Below are 23,939 nucleotides of genomic sequence, written 5' to 3' on the forward strand. Positions count from 1 at the left end.
TAGGGAGAACACAACAATGTAAGGGTGGGGTCATCTAAGATAGCACAAGGGTTACACCGGCCTGTGGCCTGAAAAAGGTTGGGGATCACTGTATTTCAACACATAAATGTCATTTTTCTGAGAATTTGTATTTAACCAGGAAACTGTTTTTAAATGATTTACATTTTTCTTGGCAAATTAAAAGTGTAGATTTTATAAATCCAGAGGAAATATTCGTACATATCATCAATCAAACCTTTTGTCGGCAGGTGCCTTTTTATAAAACGGTGATGTATGTTTAGCGTATGCCTCCCTGCAGGAGTGGACTGAAGGGGAAAACAGCTGAGCATGAGGCGGTGCTGCAGATGCGCTCTGCTGCCTTTTACTGTCAGTTCCAACAATGATCAGGGTCAGGCAAGGCAAATGTATTTATGTCAACCTTTCATACACTGGGGAAAAGTGTTTTGCAGCAAAAAAAAATGGCAGCTTTAAGCTTTAAAACCAAACATTCATTTGGGAGGCAGAGTTGAGGCTTTTACATGACTGGTAGGGCTGCAGAGCTTCTGGGAAAAAAGCACAGAAAAGTATGATTTGCAATATTTCTTTAAAGCAAACATTGCATTTCGGTTGGCAGTTGTGCAATATCTTTGTGCAAAGTACATTAAAAAAGAACAAAACAACTTGTGCCTCACCTATTAGTGAGCTATTTTTAATTTCTCCTTAAGTGTACAAGGTTTTTTTCTTTCTTTACTGAATCAATATCTTTAAATGGTGACTTTTTGACCAGTGTCATAAATCGATTTGTTCATGTTTGAAAAGCAGCAGAGCTTTTTTTCTCTCCCTTTTTAATGGAGAAATGTGACTTTATTATAAATAGTAATGTTGTTATTGAGTGTTAGTGAAAGTACTGAGAAAAGACCCTTGTTGTGCCTCGCAGGCTTTTCCACAGGCCCATTAACATTCTTGTGAGCCCCATCATTTCAGCATTTATTCCCGCCTGCTGTGAAAAACAACAATAACCAGCACACACCTTGTTTGGGTTGGTTTTTCACCTGGCAGCTCTTGCTGTGCCAGTCTAATCTGCAAGTTCAGGTGTTAAACGGAAACACTTGAGGCCAAAAATGTGTAATTTCAATGCACTTTGTTTTATAAACTTTAATCAATAAAATTTGGAGAAAAAAGGTTGTGTGTGTGCTGTTTTAACTGTGTGTGGAGGTGGGTTCCAAAGAAGCAGATTTGAGGACTGAATGGTGAGTTGAACTGGGCCTGCTGCCAGTCTACATTCCAACCGTGAACGTTTGAAATGCTCTCCCACTTCCTACTGACATGGCCGCAGATTTTCCCTTCAGCTTGCTGGGATCTTTTGCTTTCTCGCTCCTCTTTCCTCGCCCTTCTGGCCTCTTGGTTGTTCACTTGACTTTGCCATCAAACACCTGACTTTTCTGGTGATTTTTCTGTTGGATGCTGTTATGTGTGAGAAGACCTACAAGATGTCACTGATGGAACTGTACAAGGCAAGAAATGATCAATAAATACAAAAATATCACTTCTGCTTAGGTGCTATGCAGAATGTAATGTGCATATATAACATGTACAAGACTGTAAATAAGAATACGCAGATCATCAGGTGATGTAAAAAAGGGGGTGGGATCATACAAGATTTCTCTTCAACCCACTCCTTTTCAAGCACACTATCTTGTTTTATCTGTCTATTTTAAACTCTTGTGTTTATTTTCATTTGTGTTTGAAAGAAAATTGAATTGAATTGAAAAAGAAGCAGAAGCAGTTTCATGAGAACATCCTCTTCTAGCAACAATTTCCTCCTTTCGGCCCGAGTTATCATTAAACCCGAATGACAAGAAGGTGCAGAAAATCAAAGAGGTGAGTCACAGCCGCTGCTCCATTAGGGGTTTTGCGCTGCAACACATTAACCAGCCAGCGACAGGCATTTGCTGGCTGCAGAATCCAGTTGTTCCAGTCCAGCCAGTTGCAGAAAACAGGGTGCAGGTGAAAGAAGACGGGGAGGGACCTATCACAGCAAAGAGAGGAGAGGAGGAGAAAGCAGAGAGAAACCAAAGATGAGTGCGTGAATCAAAATGGACCCAACCAAACACAGGTAAACTGTCTGGTTTTGTCGGCTAAATCCCAGGTGCTGGTTTGAGAATATGCTGGGGTGGACAGGTGATGGATAACGGTGTTGTGTGAGTTTTTATTCACATTTTCGTCAGACCTTGTTCATTTTTTACTTCTGTGTGGCTTTGATTTTGTGTGTACAATGGCTGAGATTTGGTCAGGAAGTTTTTTATGAAGGGTAATAGTTTTTTTTACACAGATTGAGCTGTTCTAACTTTATTTTGACTGTCTTTTGTCATATTTCGGTAGTGTGGTTGGATTTGGAATGTGTCTGTAAACAGGTATGACCTGGTGTCAGTCCCTTGATTCCTGGTTGTAAACTATGAGAACATAAGTAAAGTATTTTTTTCTAATCTGTGGTAGATCTGCATCTGTCGTTGCTGCCAACACAAACTCTTAAATTGTGTACTGAAAAGCACTAGTCGTGAGAGTTGCAACCATGTTAGAGAGAAATCATGGTTTGGGTCAAACTCGGATGCTCAGAGCAGAAATTGGGGGAGGCGATTGGCTGACACGCAGCAGCTTCCAGGAAGTCTGGATCACCTCTCAAAAGGGGAAAAGCTTCAGTATGATGTTCTGCAAGCTGATTCCTGGAGTGACAATACAGCCTGCACATCTGTGTGAAAGCGAGGGGTGTTTGTGCAACACACCAGCTCAGTTACCTGTTGAGCTGTGCTCGTGTTTCAGTACGGCCTGCAAAAGGGCAAAAAACACTGACTCATGAGTCAAATATATACAAGTCTAATGTACTTCCCCATAAATGTCTGACACTTTGCCTCAATTGTTCCAATCAGACTTCTGCTTTGTTTTTGTCTTGTTTTGGGAGCACTTCACAACTTCTGTGGGGTTTTGTAGAAAGCAGAAGCTAAATTATATCCATGCTTCTGCAGTAGAAATAGTCATGACATTCATAGGTTTTTGTGACTGAATGCGAACTCTGAAGATCGTGCAGATGCTTCACGCATTGTCATATCACATTAGTTTGAGACTAAAAGAGCTGAGGTGTCATCGAGCAGACACAACAGAAGCATTTCAGCAAAATGGTGTTATGTTGGGAGGGTCAGGTAGCGACATGTCTGTGACTCATTTACATCCAAGAGGCAGAGAAAGGGCATACCTGCAGCTCCCTGCACCTGCATCCAGCTTCTGTGGGCTGTGTGGAGATACACCCTACAATTCTTGATTTACAGACATTTGTCTTGTTGTCTAGTATTTTTTTGAGACTGCAGCCTATGATTAATCTTACTGGTGGAACATTGCAAAACAAAAACTGTAAAAGAAAGCTAGATTTGCCAGTTTAGATATAAAAAAACATCATGCTCATGGGTGGAGCATTCTTCTTTTGTTAAGGGATACATGAAGTGTGTCTGTGCCTGGGAGAATTTGTTGTTATAAAAACACAAAAAAGTTGAAGGGTTTTGATTTCTCAGTGCTGAAAACTCCACCTGAGATGAGATTCTGGGTGGAAATCAGGATGTGGATGCTGAATAATTGAACACATATAAATATTTTGCAAACACTTCAACATCCCCATTAAACCATGAAGTATACACTTTGTATTTGCATGCAAGGCAAAATGAACATTTCTTAGAACCAAGCAAACAATGCATCATATGAACAATTGTTGTTGAAGCTGATTAATAACTGTTAGTTGTTGCGTCTGTAGATTTTTTTTTGAGTGATCTGGTCTCATTAGTCAGAGATTCGTGTTTCTTTTCTCGCTGACCTTTTGACACAAGATCAAAATAATCAAGAAAATCCCAAATGACGATGAGCAAATTCTCTTGTTTTTTGTGTGCCGGTAAACAATAAAAGTCTGAAAGTCGCTGAGGTGGCTTTGCCAGCATGTTACAGTAGTAGGTACAACCAACAACCCATTGCTTCAGTTCTTGACTGCCACATGCATTCCACATGAATGCAGAAAACTTTGAAAAGATGCTCTTTGCACATAGAAATCCTGATAATATCCACCCATCCATCCATCCATCCATCTATCTATTCATCTGTATTCTAAATCTGTCATATCCCTTTTGGAGTCACAGGTTTGCTGGAGCCTATTCCAGTGCCTGTGGGTGCAGGTTGGGTACACCCTGGACAGGTCACCATCCTGTCACATGGCCAATCTTGATAATATTAATTTGTAATCTCATTTTATTTATACACGGTTAACAGGTTGCAGAACACAGACTTAAAGGATATTTTATTTCTCTTAATAACTTACACTGACCAAAAATATAAACGCAACACTTTTGTTATTGCTCCCATTTTTTATGGTATACTGTATACTCAAAGATGTGAAACATTTTCCACATACACAAAATAACCAGTTCTCTGAAATATTGTTCACAAATCTGTCTAAATCTGTGATAGTGAGCCCTTTCTCCTTTGCCAAAACAATCCATCCCACCTCACAGGTGTGCCATCTAAAGATGCTGATTAGACAGCATGATTATTGAACAGGTGTGCCTAAGACTGGCCACAAGAAAAGGCCACTCTGAAATCTTCAGTTTTGTTTTATTGAGGGGGTCAGGGGACTCAGACAACCAGTCAGTATCTGGTGTGACCACCATTTGCCTCATGAAGTGCGACACATCTCCTTAGCAAAGAGTTGATCAGGTTGTCTATTGTGGCCTGTGGAATGTTGGTCCACTCTTCTTCAATGGCTGTGCGAAGTTGCTGGATATTGGCAGGAACTGGAACACGCTGTAGTATACGCCGATCCAGAGCATCCCAAACATGCTCAATGGGTGACATGTCCGGTGAGTATGCTGGCCATGCAAGAACTGGGATGTTTTCAGCTTCCACGAATTGTGTACAGATCCTTGCAACATGGGGCCGTGCATTATCATGCTGCAACATGAGGTGATGTTGTTGGATGTACGGCACAACAATGGGCCCCTGGATCTCGTCACGGTATCTCTGTGCATTCAAAATGCCATCAATGAAATGCACCTGTGTTCTTCGCCCATAACATATGCCTGCCCATACCATAACCCAACGTCCACCATGGGCTACTCGATCCACAACATTGACATCAGAAAACCGCTCACCCACACGTCTGCCATCTGCCCTGAACAGTGTAAACCGGGATTCATCCGTGAAGAGAACACCTCTCCAACGTGCCAGACGCCATTGCATTTGCCCACTCAAGTCGGTTACGACGATGAACTGGAGTGAGGTCGAGACCTCGATGAGGACGACGAGCATGCAGATGAGCTTCCCTGAGACGGTTTCTGACAGTTTGTGCAGAAATTCTGTGGTTATGCAAACCGATTGTTTCAGCAGCTGTCTGATTGGATGGTCTCAGACGATCTTGGAGGTGGACATGCTGGATGTGGAGGTCTTGGGCTGGTGTGGTTAAATGTGGTGTGCGGTTGTGAGGCCGGTTGGATGTGCTGCCAAATTCTCGGAAACGTCTTTGGAGACGGCTTTTGGTGGAGAAATGGACATTCAATTCCCTAGCAACAGCTCTGGTGGACATTCCTGCTATCAGCATGCCAATTGCACGCTCCCTCAAAACTTGCGACATCTGTGGCATTGTGCTGTGTGATACAACTGAAGATTTCAGAGTGGCCTTTTCTTGTGGCCAGTCTAAGGCACACCTGTGCAATAATCATGCTGTCTAATCAGCATCTTGATATGGCACACCTGTGAGGTGGGATGGATTGTTTTGGCAAAGGAGAAAAGGCTCACTATCACAGATTTAGACGGATTTGTGAACAATATTTCAGAGAACTGGTTATTTTGTGTATGTGGAAAACGTTTCACATCTTTGAGTTCATACCATAAAAAATGGGAGCAATAACAAAAGTGTTGCGTTTATATTTTTGGTCAGTGTATTTATGTTTTGTTTTATTCATTTATATCTACCAGTTGTTTTCCACCTCTTTATATATATTGTTTTACTTTACCAATCAGGTTTTTGCTCATCCTGTATGACATTTAAATCAACTTGTCTCATGCTGAAAACTAATTGTGGCTAAAAGCTGAAGCAAAAACACACTGAGTTGGACTTTACTGATTTAACTCCTCAGAATCAGAATCAGAATCTTTTATTGTCATTATGCAGTGCCCAATGAAATTGTTTCCAGCAGCTCTTTTCCATTAAATATTAAAAAAATAGATGATACCAAAAACTGTTCAGTAAAAAAAAGAATACTGCACACATGAAATTAATATTGCACACATGTAATGAGTATTGCACACATGTAATGGGTATTGCACACATTTAATGAGTATTGCACACATGTAATGAGTATTGCACACATGAAATGAGTATTGCACACATCAAATGAATATTGCACGCATGTAATGAGTATTGCACACATGTAATGGGTATTGCACACATGTAATGAGTATTGCACACATGTAATGAGTATTGCACACATGAAATGAGTATGGCACACATGAAATGAGTATTGCACACATGACATTAGTATTGCACACATCAAATTAGTATTGCACACATGTAATGAGTATTGCACACATGTAATGAGTATTGCAAACTCCTCTATCTTTTTTTAAATATTTTGACATATTTTAAAAGCCTTTCCAGAGGTCTTTCAATTGTGATTATTTTTAGCCAAAACCCTGGGTGGGAGTGTTGGTGCAGAGCAACCCCACCTTCCCTTTCCATCAATTATCAATGAGCTATCTGTTTGTGCGCTCTCCTGCTAGCTTACAGCCCCTCACACCCCCAACCTAACATTACTGGTGCAACAAAAATGGCACGCAGTATCAGAGCTATCCAGCAGCACAGTTTTGAACCCGATTCCAGCTCGGATGAGGAAAACAAAGATGTTCATGGATCTATATGTCTGTTAGTGGATGCATCAGAATGGAGATGAGCAGTGAGCTTGTGTGGTTTTATTTTTTATGTTGCAAATACGTTCTTTTTCAAATGGCATTTTTTTTCTCTGCTCTTGATTCACAATGAATGAATATTCAGTAATGCAATTTTAAGCTTAATATTCTTCAGATATGTCCTCTATGATTAGAAAAATGCCACAAGAGCATGTTAAAAACACCAAAAACACAATTTTTTTAGAGTAGGTCTTTAATGTGTTGAATTTCTTTCTTTTTGTTTTTACTACATAGACCTTAGATAGAGCTGAGATAAAAGTCTAGGACAGCACATATATGTACTGAATTCCAGTCTGGCATTCCCAGTCACAACACGCTCATTTAGCTAATGTCAGATGGAAACTCTTTTTCCTCTTTTTCCTGTCTCATTCACAAATTAAAATTGTGTGCTTTTCCTCAGCTATTCCTCAAAATCCCTGTATGCAAACAGTGGAGGTGGAACTGATTCCCCCACGGACGAAATGGTGCAGAGTTTACATTCTGTGAATGGAGAGATGCAGGCGGATGCAGAAGCAGTGGATGGCAAAACAGCTGCAGATACCATCCTCTACCACAAGGGGTCAGCAGAGAAAAACAAGTCCAATACGATCAAAACTCAGGTCTTCATTATCCTCATATTACTTCTGTGTGTGATAAAAATATATGATGGTTCACTGAAAGTATATGTAAAACTGTCTTTCTTTTAAATCTATGTCTGAATTAGCCTGCTCTGCTGTCGCATTTCATGTTCTTTTGTACATATAAGGTTATCTTTCACTCTACGACTATTTATTTGAATATTTGGAGCAACAAAAATTACAGGTTTTTTTTATATTGTCGTGTTTCTTTTTTGTTGTTTTTGTTTTTGTTTTGTTTCATTTTCGTTTCACTTTGTCTGGGTTTGACATGTCTGTTTTGTGTTTTTACTGTCTCATCAACAAGGAAAGATTCAAAGCTTCAATGAGGCATGACAGTCCCATCGTTTCATGCATTGTACTGTAGACATGGTGACAAGACATTGAATAATAACACCCAGTTCTGCTTCATTTTCAAAGGATTCCTCAAAGAAAGTTTGCTTAATGCCTTTGAGCTGAAGTTGCTTTACTTTCCACTAAGCAAAACAGCCTTATAAACAGTCTTATATTTCCTATATTTCTCTCTTGCAAGTCAGACAACGCTTTGCAAAAAAGTGTTCTACCTGACAAAGTTTGATCCATTATTATTAGAACATAATAAGAATTCCTTTCTGCAAACAATTTTAGACTTTTTTTCAAAAAAATGAGTCATTTTGTTTTGGGGACAAAAAGCCTTCCAATTTTGGACATTTTCTTGACTGTTGTTAATTCACTTTATGTAAAATCCTTAATTTATAAGAGTGAACTTTAAAAATCATTCAGTGGTGAGTTAAGACATTTTAATTGATGGTATCCTCTAATCTCTACCTTCAAGGTAATAAAATTAGATTTAGTAGAAAATTCAATTAAAATCACTGACAAATGGGAGTTTTTTTTCAAAGTGTTTTTTTACCCCATATTTTAAACATGTTGTTGTTTCTGTCTTGAAATACAAAGCTGATCAACTATTGTGTGTGATTCTCAGAGGAGAACCAAGCAGAAAGCTTTGTCTGACTTTGGAACGGTGGGCAGGGGAACTTCATCTGGAACCAAACCCAGAACTCCACTGCAGGGTCTGTTCAGCCAAGGAGGACCTGACAAATCCTTTGAGGTATTGTGTTGTTTCTGGCTCATCAAACTGCATTTTCATCATCTCTGAAGCAGATATGGACTCTCTCCAACCCCATCCGCCTACTCAAGCACTTAAATCCCTTGTTGTACTTCAGTGGCATGCTTTCCATGAGACTGCAACTGCTCACAACCTGCAAACCCATTTTGTGGAGCAACGTCATCATCTTAATCAGATTTTCCAGTTTTTTTCTCCTCGGTTTCATCGTACTCGTCTTTTGCTTCTTTAGCAGAGCCAACTGGATGCGCTGAGGCAGGAGCTGGAGGCCTACACTGTGCCAGTCACCCTGAGATGGATGTGGAAAGAAGAAAGTGACGGAGCCACACTGGAGAAAAGCTGGACAGATTTAGTGCAAAATCATTTAGTAAGAGCTCCTTGTTGTGTGTCTGACTTCATTATTTCTAACGCAATAAGGGAAAAAAACACCAAAACTGAAAGTTACTACATAAAGTAGTCCTCCATTCCTTATTATTAGCTTTTTTTAATTAATTAATTTGAAGAATAATAGAAAAATGTAATTACAAGGGTTTGTGCAACAAACAGAAATAGAAAAAACTAGACAAAAGACTTCTGTGATGTTTATGTAAAATCTGCTCATTGTAAAAACTCAAAGCTGACTAATTTTACATACTTTTAAACATCTATAATAATGAATTCATTAAAAAATAAAATTTTCTACCCCTTCTGGGATTGTCAGACCATGACAAAGATGCAGAGGCACCAACAGGAGGCGCTCTGGGAGCTTATCAGCACTGAACTCATCTACATCAACAAGCTAAAGATCATCAAAGATGTAAGGCGTCACCATGTAGAAAAAGGGTTTTCAACATTTTTTTTTTTTTGGTTTGTTTTTTAACTAAAGTTTGTCTGCCTCTCATAGCTGGTGATTGCAGCTCTTCTTAACCTGCATCAGCGTGGATTTCTGCAGGAGGTCAGTCTGCTCATCACAGCCTCACTCTGACTGGAAACTAATCTGCAGCAAAACTCTCACCATGTAGATTCATTTTCCACCGACATCCTCTCAAGCTGAGACATAATAAAACTCACGATTAGAATGGAACATGCTGTGCAGCATATTTCCACTCAGATGTCGGAAAATAGTCTAAGAAGCAGGGGAGTTAAAGCATCATACTGAATAGGTTTTGTTTTTGACTGTGGCCTGTTACAGGTGAGCCCTGACCAGCTTTTTTACAACCTCCCCTCCATCCTACAAGCACACCAGCTGTTCTGGCAGGAGGTGGTTTACCCGATGGTGCAGGAAGTACGGCAAACAGGAAAACCCTTTGACCCCATGGGGCTGGAGGAAGGCTGCCTGCAGGTATGAACCAACAGTCTGCAAGTTACAGTCAACACATGCACTCTCTGAAGTTTTTCCACCAGTACACAGTTGACCATTCACACTGAGCTGCCAGGATTGGACTTTAGTTTGTGCTCCAAATTCCCAGCTCGGAAGTCACAAAAGTCAAAATTTAAATACAAAAACGTCCTTGAACTCTACGTTGAAGATTTAAATAAATACAAAGTTTGTGTCTTCAAGATAATTGTTAAATGTTGTATAACAGAGATGCAGAAATGCACATTTTGAGCGACAAGGGTTTGCTTAAACGTGGCCATTAAACTGCATTAAAAACATTGTAAGTCGTTGAATCAGCCTCCAAATCTGTTGTGAAATCAGCATTTCAAAAATGTTGAGGGGGAATTTAATCTATTGCCTCTTGTTTTATTTTTGGTTTCAGTTCCACAACCGTTTCCTGGTCTACCGTGAATATTGCTGGGAGGAGGAAAATAGTCTTGATTTCACACGCAAGCAGATGGAGAGCAACCCACACTTTCAGACTTTCATTCAGGTAGAGGGACACATCCGCCCCATCCATGAGCAACCTGGGATATTATCTGAGTAAAACTTCCCCACACCACAACCATTCGCTGAATGCCATACAACTGGTAGACCAATGACACTGTGCAAGTTAGAGAAATCTCTCACAACCTTGTGGGTGAGCTGTCCCAGTTATTTCCTCACAAACAAACCACTTCTTGCACCGTCATCACCAATGATTCAGGTTCCGCCATCATAAATCTGAATTCAGGACATTTATGGGAAATGTGAAGATGCTGCTCCAACACCAGATCAAGCCAAAACCGTGTTTTGTTTTCTTTTGCCCACTTTGAACTCTCAGCTCAATATATTTTAAACCATTTTTAACATGGAGGCAGTTTTTTTTAGCACTACATATATTTGAAAAGTGGAAAAGGTTACATAGGAATCAAAAAATGGAAAAGTATCTCTTCTAAGCTGCTCAGCTTTTATTAATACTTAAAAAAATATATAATTTTCTAAACAGATTGCAAAGAAATGCTTAGTTTTGCAAAGCTTCTTGAATATCTGAAGATGATCGTTTCTGGTGTAAAACAGAGTTTACCAACTGCGTGGAAAAATTTTCCATTCAAAAATGAATCACCACCAAGACGTTTGACTGGTTAATCAGGTTTTTATCAGCAAATCATTCTCCACAGTTGTCAAAAACAAAAGAGAAGACTTGTACTTCCTCTTTCTAAGGTATCATGTTGTAGTTTTTTTTGTTGTTGTTTTTTTGTGGTGCCACTCTTGGCACTGTACTCGAAATACTGTTTTGGTGGTTCTGTGTTCTAATTGGACTATGAGTCCAGAATGAATTCTATTAATCAAAATCTTAGCCTCCAAATAAAGAGGTTGGTTTTATTTTATGTCTATGAATCAATTATCAAGTCACTGGACAAGATCTGTAATATATTCTCCTGCTATGTTAAAATCTGTATGGGCGAATGATGAAGAAAAGAGTCATCCTCTTTGTTTGGTACTGAGGCCACATTAGTTGATGTAGTTGCTGTTTTAAAATACTTAAAAGCCTTGAAGATTTCTAAAAGACCAAAAAATCTAACACTAAAATAGAAAATAGTTCCACTAATGAATACAGTGGAAGAGACTGAACCGCCTTTACTACCAAACTTTAAACAATGATTTGAAATTTAATGAGGAGAAAACAAAAACTGGTTGCTGCCTTGAATTGTTAGATTCGATTTTGCATGTGTTCTTGTAAAAGTTAGTTTTATAAAAAATGTTTGGAATCACATTTTACTTTTATTTAGCATCCCAAATTGCATGAAGGTGGAGGATAACTTTGATTTAGAAAAAGTTTTCTAAGCAAGAGCTCAGAAAAAACATACAAAAACTCCACTGGCAAACATTTTGTAAATACTCATATTTGGTACTAAAACAGATGTTATAAGTACACATTTTCAAAGGAAGAAGCTGAAATATTTTGTTTATCTTGGTCCAGTGGGTGGAGAGTCACCCTCAAGGTGAACGGATGCGACTGGGGGACATGCAGGCCAAGCCTCATCAGAGGATCACGAAGTACCCACTGCTGCTCAAGGCGGTGCTCAAACACACAGTGGAGCCTCCCGTGCAGCTGGCCCTCATAGGCATGGTGAGTTTCTGATTCTGCTCTCCCATTCCTCCATGCGACCCGCATGGGCCGCACACCTCACACCCGTCCATGCTCCTCTGCAGTTATCCAGCGTGAACATTTTCTTGGAGAGCATCAATGATTACATGCAGAAGAAAGATGACGAGCAAGCCCTGTACATTTCTGCCAGGAGGGTGGAGGGTTACGAGGTGGAGGGAATAACTGAAGAAATTGACAAGGTAATGGGTCTTTTTTTGTTATTTTGCCCAAAAATTTCACCTTTTTGTGTTTGTGTCATTGCAGGACTAACTTTTGCTTTTTAGATATTTTTTAGGATTGAAGGATTAAAATTACGTTTCTGTAGATATTCATGTTTTTTTAATCTTTTGATATTGATTTGAAGGTTTTTGTGGTAATTTTTTCGGTGTTGTGTTCATTTATTGTTAATTTCAGTGTTTTGCTGAATTCTATATTTTGCATGTCTTTTTTAATGGCTCTTTGCTTGTTTTAGAGAACAATCAGGTGTAATGCATTTTTATTTATTTATGGTTGTCAGTATGTCCAAGAGATCTGCAAGTTCAATCTTGAATGCCCCATCAGGGGTGTGAATCCTGAAGTGGTACGTAAACTTCTGCTGGAGGAGAACCTGAAGGTTCGGGTCAGAAAGGATCAAAAGGTGAGAATTTCCTGAGCACTCAGTTTCAACATTGTCAAGTATTGATTATCGGTTCTGAACACATCTGTTTAAGTAGGTTTATTTTTCCATTGTCTCTCTTTCGGTGCCGTGCAGCTGGAGGTGGTGGCTCTACTTTTCTCAGATGTAATTCTTCTGACTAAAATCCAGAAAAGAGGGGAGGGTCTGAAGGTGGTCCGACCTCCTCTGGCCCTGGACAGGATCGAGTGCATTGCCCTGAAGGACGGCAGTGAGTTTCAATCCCTCCCTCCTCGAAAGTGGACTAAAAGTAAATGTCATCTCATCTCAGATTTGTCAATTCGCCTCCCGCAGGTTCATTTCTTCTGGTGGAAGTGGGCGAGCTGCAGAGTGTGATGAATGTCCTCATTTTTGTCGCCGGCACCTCACTAAGCTGCTCCAAGTGGGTCTCCACCATCAATCAGGCAAAGGTGAATTTAACTACTGAAACTTTTGAACCATTAAGACATTTTTCAAGTTCACCATTCATGGTATGAAGAAAAGATGGATCATTACATTTTTAATATTTATAAGGCTTAATTCCATGTAATTATAAAAAAAAATCATACATAGAATAAATTGAATCTTAAAAGAAAAATATGTAGCCATGTTCTCATACTGAAGTTTAAGATTCCTTCTAAAAACCTGCATGCCAATAAATATTATAAGAAAATAATATTTTGCGACTGAAGTCGTCTTGGCTCTAGGCGTAAGATAAGCCTTTCTTTATGCATGATTTCCCTATAAAGTAGGATAATTTTTGTGGAAAAAAGTTCTGCATGCTGGTGTTTTTGTCCTTTGAATTCAGGGTTGTTTCTGTTTTGATGAATTCTTTCATAATGTTTTAAACCACAATAAGATCAATTTCCTCTTTACATAAAAACCCCCCGAATAACTTCTGCTCTCTGTGTTTTGTTTTCTTGTGAGGCTTGTTGTCTAAAAATTTGTAAAATTTAAATTGACAAGATTGCGCTCAGAATCTGGGTTGCGAATGACCAGTGGTGCAGAATGGACCACTTTTTATTTACCCCTGGCTACCAGGCGACTGGCAGCCACTGACTCTTAATATTAAAGTCAAAGTAAACTTTATTGTTAATATCTATAATGTTTTCACATATTTAGGAATTGAAATTCCGTTTCTCTCAAGCTCCAGTCTAAACAGGGAATCTAACTTCAAATTTTACAAAATAAAATACAATAAGACGAAAAAATAAGGTGACTATGAAAGAGAAAATAAAGTGAATATAAAAAGAGAAAAATAAAGTGACTGTAAAAATAAGAAAAAATAGAAGAAGAAAAAGGACTGCCACCGTCCTGAGACATTTAAACATCATCCAGTCATAGCTGTTGCTGGACGTAAATGCCACCGGCCTGTGGCCGCCCAGCTGTCGGCCACCTGTCCCCCGATTTTGTAAAAGCACCATCCCCGCCTGACTAACTGCCACCTCGCTGCCGGGGTCTACTTTTATGATCACCTCAAAAAAATCAGGCGTCGGCAGCTAATCTTGCAGATTCTTCTGATGCCTCCCCATCACACAGTGCAGTTGTATTTGTGACCTTAGCATTAGATGCTGCTGTAAGTAATGGAAAATTTGTTGTCTTAAATTGTTATTTATTATTTCCAGGAAATGCTGAAAAACCTGAGAGAGCTTGAGACCAAGAGACAGGAGGGTTTAAGAGCACAACAGATGGAGGGCAAAAAGGTTAAAGGGGAGGACATGGAGACAGAAGAACCTCCTAAACCTAATGCAATAAATGGATCTCACAAAGCAGGACAAGATCAACCCTCTGAAGAGGCGTGGACTAACTCCTTTGGACAACTACTTCAGAACTCCCTGCAGTTTCACCAAATCCGTAAATCGGGAAGTAAGAGTGTTGGAGGAGGACCGCAAAACCTCAAGGAGCAGGAATCGACTGAAGCGAAAGCAAAGGTTTCATTGGGAAATCTGCAGAAAGAGGAAAAAAAAATGACGGAGCCTGAAAAAACAACAACTGGCATGTTGAACCAAAGAGAAGAGTCTTCCCCAAACTTGGATCATTTCCTCCTCCGTAAATCTGTACATTCCATAAGAAACAGCTCCCTGAGACGATACACCAGAGTGATTGATGAACTACCAGACGTCGACTACCCTACAGATGAAGAAAGCACTTCACAACTCAATTACCAGCAGCAGTTCCAAAAATGGGGGTCTTTGAGGTCAGATTTAGAACGAAAAATCCTAGAAAGGAGAGATTCTAAGTCGCAGCTTGCAGCTCAGGATGCCAACAGAAACTCAAGTCAGCCTGAAGGATCGTTTTTAGATCCTGGTCGGTTCTCCAAACAACTGAAGTCTCCTGAGCCTCGCAAGAGGAGGCCGGCCAACTCAATTCCACCTCTGCCTAACCAAACATCCCTGCAAGTTTCAGGACAGAATCCAACTGTTTCAAACAGCTCTTCAGACTCTGAGTCCGGCACCAATTTCAAGAGAAATTCCCTTCCTGCCAGCTTTGGTTCAGACCGTTCAGACTCGCACAGAGTGCTCAAGGTGAGCTCCTTAAAGTCAAATCAAGACCCGTTTTTAAACACAGACCTCAAAGCCCGTCCAGATCTCCAAACACCTTTAGAATCTGAGGGTCTCCAAAATAAAAAGCCCAATCCCAAACCCAAACCTCAGAGACGTTCTTCTAATCCCAACATTCCCATTCAAGAATATATTCGTGGGCGCTCCGATAATGTCTGTGCATCACCCTCAGCGGATCGTGCTCCTCCTTTAAGAACCAATGTAGACCCCCCAGGTCTTGAGGACCTTTTGGAAAGAGCTAAGGAGAGAGACAGAAGTGGAATAAAAAGAGACCGAAATTTAAAACCAGTTTTTATGAGTGCGAGGTACCCTCCTTCCTACCAAATGAGCCCCATAAGCCCCATAAGCCCCAGGCCTCCCCTCGTGCGAACCAAAAAAGACAAAGAACCAGACTGCAAGGAGGTGGAGCTGAGGAGACACAGAGCCATGGCAGTGAGTCAAGGATGGAGGGAGCAGTTGGTAGATGGGGATGAAGATTGCAAAGACAAGTAAGTACCATGAATAACAATTTGTCAGATCCCTTCATTACCTACCACAATGTTCCAACTCTCTACTAGTTGGCTTTTATTTTGCCTCAAGTGCTCTGACTTCTGCACAGAAGTCACCAGAGAAAGCAGACACACCCAAACAGATCACTCAAAAACAAAACTAAGACCTCATTAATCTCAAAAATCTCTAGACTCTGAGCTCGAACAAAAACACAAAAACACTAGCTGACACAAAATGTTCATTACAGTCTGCTGGCATCTGTAGGTTGCTCCCCTTCCCGTTTGACTGCAGCAATCCATCAGTTTTTTGTCTTCATCTTGCAGAAACCTGTGAAATGACACGTTTGAATTTGGAGTTTTTCTGTTGTGACAACTAACGGCAACACATGTGTACCACAATGAGGTTTGATGCCAATTTTCTACACCAAAGTCACTGATTTTAGCTGTTGGATGCATCAAAATAATGTGTGCTTGACTCCCAAAATGGCGGACAACAGTGTGCGTGACATCACTGCAAGGGGTCTATCTATACTTTATGTTTGCTGTCATAAAGATTTGTTCGGCTGTCTGGGTATGAGCAGATCAAATCACAAAAAAAGGATCAAAAATGCATTTATTTATTGAGCATAAACTTCAAAATTCAAACCAGCAGTGAGTTGATTCACTATAATCTTCAAGAAAAGCTTAAAAATACTTCAGGCTTCAAAGGTTTATTTTTGGTTTTTTGAAAAGTTATAGTGTCTGCTGTCATTTAAGCTGCTTTGTTCTCAGGAAGCCCTATATCAGACACTAATTTGATAAAATAAGTCTAAACTGAAAACTTTTTTCTTCTCTCTTCCTGTCATGTTCGCTAAAGTAGACTTGTTGTTTTTCTGCTTTGTTGTTGGTAATCTTTGAGGCTTCAAAATATTTGAGAAGTAATGGTGTTAAATAAGGTCAAAGGTACACAGATCTGCCGTTTCTGTAACCTTATTTCAGACAAAACATGAGGTGTTTTTAATAGTTTTGCCCTCGTTAATGTTTAAATGATTTCATGATGCTATCTGAACTTGTTCCAGCACCCAGTAGTTCCTTGCGTGCACAGTTTGCAAAAAAATGTAGGTCAAGTTCTGTGAAAGCTCTTAAACTTAAACTCTTATCAGAATTTTAAAATTCTGTTAAAATCATGTGATGAAGTTGTTTTTATCAGCGGGTGTTGACATGAATTTCCAGAGGGGAGCAGTCTATCTGACAGACTATCCTGTTTGAATGGAAACTTCATGTTCACATTTTTAACCACAATTCTCTGTAACTATGAGTGTTTTTTTCATACAATGAAACAGGCTCTTTCAGTACAAAAGTCTTTAAATCGTAGGTGAGCTATGTTAATTTTTAATTAAAAGAAGTAACATTTGTGGTTGAACAACAGTTTGGGGATTTTCCTAAAAATGGTCACAAATTTGTGCATTGTAATTGGAGTTGTATAAGTAAAAACATGGAAGGACGTTTTTAACTGATAAAAAACAATTCAACCCTTGTGCTATCTTAGATGACCCCACCCTTCCATTGACGTGTTCTCCCTACCATGACAAAGGTGGATAAAGGTGGAAAGATTTCATGTAATCCAGGGACAGGTGTTATCCTGGAAGATGCTATTTTTGTTAATGTTACCACTGAAAGTGTTTTTTTGTGTGTTTCTGAAGATCACAAATCATTGAAGAAAAAAGGTTCAGCGCACTGTCTAGTAGGTCTAGATGACCCAACTGTTAAAGTGCCTAGGATGGCACAAAGGTTAAAGACTGTCACTGGCTACATTGGTTAAATATTTGTGCCGTTATTTTGAGTCTAAAAGTTCACAAAATATCAAGCTATTTTGACGTGTTGTTAACTTTCTGCTTACATTTGACCCTATATGTTTCTGAATAATTCATTTAGTTGTTGCACAGTCATATTTGCCATCGGAACAGCATACTAGAACACTCAGACACCACTTATTTGAATAAACGCTGAATTTTAATCTCGTTCAAGTGTTTGCTCACCAAAGGATTCAAGCTTTGGCCCTAAAGCCATTCATTTTAATTTATTCTGATGGTATAACAGAAGACTTGGCATACAGTTTCTAATCTGTTGTTCTAACTTCTTCTTCCTCCAGTACTGTCTTTTTGGACGGTGTAAATGTGGACTGGACAGGCTGGTGCGTAGACGATGACGAGGTCATGAAGTACTTGAGTCCTGGAAACCGCAGCAGCGACAGATTGGAGGGAATCAACAGATCCATGGCCGAATGGGCCCTCAATGAATTTTCGGAGCCAGATGACGGAGAGTGTAGTCAGGTGTAGCTCTGCGTCTACACGTCTGAGCCATGCTGTCGCTGCTGCCACTTAAAGCTTAGCATGTCAATGTAGAAGTTAAGGTAACAAAAAGAAAATATTCAAGAAAAAAGCTAACCGGTAAAAAGATTAGCTTTATTTCTAGATCATTCTTATTTTATAAATAGTTCAGGGTGTAGAGTTGAAATGTTTGACATTAAAATGCAACAATGCATCTGTACTATATGTAAAATTGTTGTAATATACCTAGATGAATACATGTGTGTGGCTTGTGTTTTTTTGGTACACAATTTCCTACATTAGTATTTTATTTAAACTGCATATTTACACAGCAAAATGATAAACTTTTGTATATATATATATATATATATATATATATGTGTGTGTGTTTGTAAAAGAAATAGGCAAAACTCTTTTAATTGCACTTTATTTATGAAACATTTAAACAAATCTTTAGTGACAAATATTAAGAATATTTACAGTAGCATAATCTGAGCAGAATGGAATTATTATTATCTTCAAACAATTGTTGCAGCAATATTTGCCCTTAAAATATTTACAAAACTTGTGCAAAATAAAATTGTCTCCCAACTGTATTTTTTGGCAAAATTTCACTAAAATCAGTAAAATTCCTCTTGGGGTGTTGTGACTTTTTTTGTCTGGGTCCTCCTTTCTTTCTCCTCTCGCTCGTTGGAGATGGTGTGAACGATTGTCTCCAGCGCTGGGTACTGAAATATTCTTTTCCTCTGTGAAAAAAATAGATGTATATGTTTATTAAAGGCAACGAACTTTCACACACTCGTCTGTAATTTCTTTGTTTTTGTTGTTGGGTTTCTTCCTGCAGTTAAACTCATTGTATGTTTTGGTTTCGATGATCTTTAAGCTTTTTTCAAAATTGGGCAAAATAATGAGGAAGATATCCGATTTTATTAAAGTTTTACTTTAAGTAAATTACTAAATAAATGAAAAATTTACCCTTTGGTAGTTTTTGAACATCTGAGCTAAAACCAGCAGAAGGATGAGGAGCAGAAAGCTGAGCCCGACGATGGTTCCGGTGTTGTGCGATCGCTCTTTTGACTGTTCTTTACTCTGAGCGCCTGCAACAATAAATTATTTTATGTTTTTTACATTTTGACAGAATTTTAGATTCATTTTACTACATATCTGCTGGTAATAAATGAATTGTACATACAAGTGTGGAAGAAAACTTACTCATTACTTGATTGTGAAATGTGACATTCCCCAAAAGTCCTTGGTTCCCATAGTAACGGCACGTCACTTCATCCCACTTTTCTTCCATCACAAAAGTCTGTCCCTTTTGAATCTGTCCCACTGACAGGGGGCCGTTGAGGTTGTACTTTGCAGGAACCCACTCATATTCTATATCCTGGCTGATGTCGGTGAGTTGGCAGGTCAGCATCACAAAGCCTTTTCTCGTTGCCTGGACAACTGAGAAAGAAAATAAAGCTATTAGTGGCATGAATAATTATTCAGGGACTTTTTCTTTAACCTGAAGTTGGGTAAACTTACTTTTAGCGACGACAAGCTGCATAGTGCGAGTCAGTCTTTTTTCATTTATGGTCCCAGCACATCTGTATTTGCCTTGATCTTTGAGCTCAACTTCATTTATTATGAGGGACTGATCCCAGGGGGAGAAAGATGGACGATTGCTGATGTTCAGATCAATAGGTTTTCCAACCCCCACTTTCTCCCAGGATGTCGTCTTGGGACTTAACCCGGCGGAGAAGACGCAGGGTAGAGTGACCGCTGACCCCACAGCCGCGTACACCATGGTGTTGTCTTTGGGCGGCTTAATGATTCCTGTGGACGAGAAAAAAGGTAACAAAACTACATCCGTTTGCTTCACCCGTGAAGATCAATGTGGGGTTTTTTCCTGCTCACCTCTCACGAACAGAGCTGTGGTGAATTGCCATTCTTTCTTGATGTCTATGACACAAGTCCAGTTGCCGAGTACCTTCTCTGTCACTATTTCCTTCACAAAACTTTGCTTCCCGTTGGAGAAGATTCTGTTTCTTGCCTTATACTGACGGTTGTTCAACATCCAGCTCACAGAAGCTTCTGTAGGCCAGGGGTTGACACGACAAGTGATGGACACATCGTCTCCCCACACAGGAGCGGATGGAGATATGGACACTGCAAAGGAACACAGGCAAGGATGAGGAAAGTGATACTGACTTACACCTAAATTAAGTCATGTAACAAATACTATCTACAATTTATATGAATAATTGTAAGGGAGGCAGCAGTCTGTGTTTTTACCTTGAACAACTCTGAGCCAGACTTGGTTTTCTTCAAACTTGTTTCCATAAAGCACCTTGCAAGTGTAAAGACCTCCGTCGGACTCTGTCACTGTGTTGATGTGCAGGTTGCAATTCCCTTTGTCAAACTGAGCGTGCGGGCACTGCACACGTGCACCCGCTTTTCCTACAAAGCTGGAGCCCCAGTACTGCAAACCGCTCCTTTCCTTTCTCCAGATCGTACTGTTTCACAACAACAACAACAACAACTGAGTGTTACAGATGGGCAAAGAGAAGGTGGAAGGAGTGGAAAAAAAAGGATGGTTGCTCTTACCCTCCCTTGTCTTTACTCCAGATGATGAGAGATGTACTGCACTGTAACGGGCTGCACTTACACGGCAGAACAGCCTGAGAGCCCACTTCAGTCAGAACTTCAGTTACCTCACACTGAGCTCCTACAGGAGAAACACATCATAGATGCTAAAGATAAACTTTCAAACCAAATGTTACATTTTACAGTGAAGTTTTGCCATAGGTTTTCAAGCAATTACCTGTCACAAGAAAGGACATCATCCCGAAAATGAATCCTTTCATAAACATTTCCTTTGTTTCTTTGAGTTTGTTGGAGTCAAAATAAAAAAGCGTTAACCAGAGGCGAACGTTTCTCTGCCGCTGCTGCTCTCCCGTGTGCGTTTCACGTGTCGGGGAGGTGAATTATATTTATGTGAATCTGTGGGCGCACCGTTCGGGTTGTTCCTCTGAAGGTCATGTGACTTCAGCTATAAACCACACTTTGATGCGGTCGAACTTTGTCAGCCTGGAAACTGTAAGACAAAGATGTAAACAGGGAGTCCCACTTCCTCCCACGGATTCTCTCAAACTTTTCCTCCTTTTTTCGTTTAAGTCAAGCAAACTGAGTGTGTGACAAAGTCGCTGAAATGTCTCCACAGTTTGGTTGAATCTCAACTTTGCAAACCCAAGTACACAAAAGAATTTATTCAAAGTAAAGCATTTTTTTTCTTTTAGCACAGATTTGTTTCATTGTAAAACAAAGCACTAAAGGGTACATTCTTTCTCTCCACAAACCACACTGTGTTTATTGTAGACAAACAAGTTCAGCATCATTCAGGGAAACCCTCCGTTGTTGTTTTGAAACTGAGATGCCAAAGCTGCTTCTCCAAACCTCCTCGTCACGCCTGCGTCACTGCCAGGCACCTGCTCTTCTAATCATTGGTTCATGTTGCCAATTGAGATAAGCAGCATTGACCTCACTGGTGCAACTTGTGCTGCTGATGTTTATTCATGAGAGTGAATCATCTGCTCCATTCTCATTTCGCTTCTTTCCTTTTTGTTAATTCATATTCAACTGCGACAACAGTGACAAGTAGGCCTACACAGTCAGGCTAACATTTGGGTTGCATCTAATTTCATGGAAGAGGATTTATTTTAAACATCCCTAGTAAAAGAAAAAGACTAAACTACTCTTTAGAAACCTAATTGCTTTTTTGCTATTATTACGCTATTTTTTGGTGTGTGGGTGAAAAATTAAAAAGCGTTTAAAAATATTTTTATGCATTTCTTTTTCTTTAATAATAGATTTTTTTGTGTGTTATTCAGATTTTTCTTCCCATTTTTCAAAAATACCTAAATGAATGTATGCCTTCTTTAGATCTAAATAATCAAAAATGTGGCCTTTTCTGACGTTGTGTTTTGAAAATTTCCTTTAAAATTAGCAATGTTTGCAAATGTGAAATACAAACATTGCAAAATGTTTGTACTGTGGAAATATGAATCAGTTTTGAAAGAATGCAGATCTTTAGAGCGAAGGATGTATGATGACGGCAGAAATGGCCTTCATGACATTCAGTACAATTCACTCCGATTCAATCAAGTTCATAGTTACACCTTATTTTTCTGTGTAATGGGCTGCGATTTCAAGAATTACTACCTTCCTCTGCAGGTGTTTTCAAATTTTAAATCCAACAAAGGTGTTTGTGCCCATTTTAACCTTTTGCTTTTTCTGAACGTTTTTAGTGTTGTGGGAATAAATCATTGGTACAAGTAGTGTAAATAATCATGCTTTAATTTGCTTGATCTGATATTTTTTGGAGAAAAAAAAAGCAATTTTAGTTATACCCATTAATTGATTCACATCAGAGAGAGAGAGAGCCCGGATTTAACCAGCCCCACTATGGGGTGCAGGTAGAATATCAGGGGGCAAGTCTGGGTGTGCTGGGTGTCATGTCCCCTTAAGCCTCTAAAAAAAAAACATGCTCATATCAGTTCATCTATCTATATATCTATCTTTTTTTTATCTATTTGATATGACTTATACTTTTTATGTCTTCCTGACACCATCATCTGCATTTACCGGGCTTGGGACAAGCACAATCAAGACACTGGTTTGTGCCCTGCTGAGGCTGCATTCATCTTTTGTTTTTTTCTTTTATGTCTATCTATTTGTCCATCTGTCTGTGTGTTTGGCCATCCTTATATTTTTACTTTTAATAAAAACATTCAGGTTTGTTTATGTACATTTTTTGTCTTTTTGTTTATTATTATTTTGGGTTTGTTGGTTTTTTTCTAATATTTAGTCAGTTTTGGATTGTCTATGGCTATATATTATATCTCAGTGAAATGTAACTTAGTAAGTCTAAGGGGGAATCAGACTTGAAATATCAGATTGGGCAACTATACATTAGGACTGAAACACTGTCCATATAACCTAACCTGACAGAATCAAATGTAAAAGGATTTATGCTAAAGTAACAAGCAAACATATGTTTTAAATTAAACTGTAATTGTCACTTTAAAAAGTTATAACGAATAAATAATGAGTTATTTAACATTAAGGAGTAGTTACGTTTATTTTTTATTACATTTAGTCCCATTTATACATTTTATCTGGCCTTTTGAGGACAGCCACTATGCTGATGTGGCCCTCAGTGAAAATGAGTTTGACCCCCCTGTATTAATTCATTGTTTTATAACACGTAAAATAAGTCTATTTAACTGTGAATTTGATAAATAGAGTTGGTAAAATTTGATTTCTTGCTGTAAGAGGCTCAAGATATGCAGATAGAAGGATAAATGGATAGAAAGACGTCAGAAAGTCAAACAAATGAATATATGTGGGAGTGTGTGGGCACAGCCTGTTTTCTTTTTCTTGGTAGCAGCCATGTGACATTCATGGGTGATGACACTGTCTTTCTTTCATTTGATCTACCTTAAACTTCCTCCTCACATTAAAGTATGCGCACGTAAGAGTCAGTGAGATCTGTATAAACAGGAACCCTCTGTAGTGGGTAAATATGTGTCACTCACTGTATGGGGGTCTTTTCTACAGCTGACAGCCCCCCCCCCTCCCCGGTTAAATCTGAATATGAGGTGACGCTGCTCTGAGAGAAAAGCCCCTCTAATGGAAAAAGTTGAACACAGTTTGACTTAAAGCAGGTTTTTCTATTAATAAATATGAAAATAGCTTGGAAA

General features: G+C 39.2%; 2 protein-coding genes across 2 annotated transcripts; one reads left to right on the forward strand and one right to left on the reverse strand.

Annotated features, from left to right (window-relative positions):
* The first annotated feature begins 70 nt into the window (after positions 1 to 70).
* On the forward strand, positions 71 to 18,825 carry plekhg6 (pleckstrin homology and RhoGEF domain containing G6). Its single transcript, XM_011485441.3, has 15 exons — positions 71 to 2,095; positions 7,376 to 7,574; positions 8,554 to 8,679; positions 8,927 to 9,061; positions 9,395 to 9,490; positions 9,578 to 9,628; positions 9,866 to 10,015; positions 10,434 to 10,544; positions 12,015 to 12,164; positions 12,248 to 12,382; positions 12,700 to 12,819; positions 12,934 to 13,066; positions 13,150 to 13,265; positions 14,460 to 15,883; positions 18,015 to 18,825. Exons 1-15 carry the CDS (start codon positions 2,076 to 2,078, stop codon positions 18,199 to 18,201), a joined length of 3,153 nt encoding a protein of 1,050 aa, XP_011483743.1. The 5' UTR covers positions 71 to 2,075; the 3' UTR covers positions 18,202 to 18,825.
* lag3 (lymphocyte activating 3) lies at positions 18,604 to 21,977 on the reverse strand. The gene is made up of 8 exons (XM_004078204.4): positions 21,002 to 21,977; positions 20,785 to 20,905; positions 20,473 to 20,693; positions 20,095 to 20,346; positions 19,723 to 20,013; positions 19,405 to 19,641; positions 19,168 to 19,289; positions 18,604 to 18,938 (listed from the first exon to the last, which is right to left on the reverse strand). Exons 1-8 carry the CDS (start codon positions 21,048 to 21,050, stop codon positions 18,813 to 18,815), a joined length of 1,419 nt encoding a protein of 472 aa, XP_004078252.2. The 5' UTR covers positions 21,051 to 21,977; the 3' UTR covers positions 18,604 to 18,812.
* Between the last annotated feature and the right edge of the window lie 1,962 nt (positions 21,978 to 23,939).

This window comes from Oryzias latipes, chromosome 16 (assembly GCF_002234675.1).
Source record: "Oryzias latipes chromosome 16, ASM223467v1".
NCBI classification, from domain to species: domain Eukaryota; kingdom Metazoa; phylum Chordata; class Actinopteri; order Beloniformes; family Adrianichthyidae; genus Oryzias; species Oryzias latipes.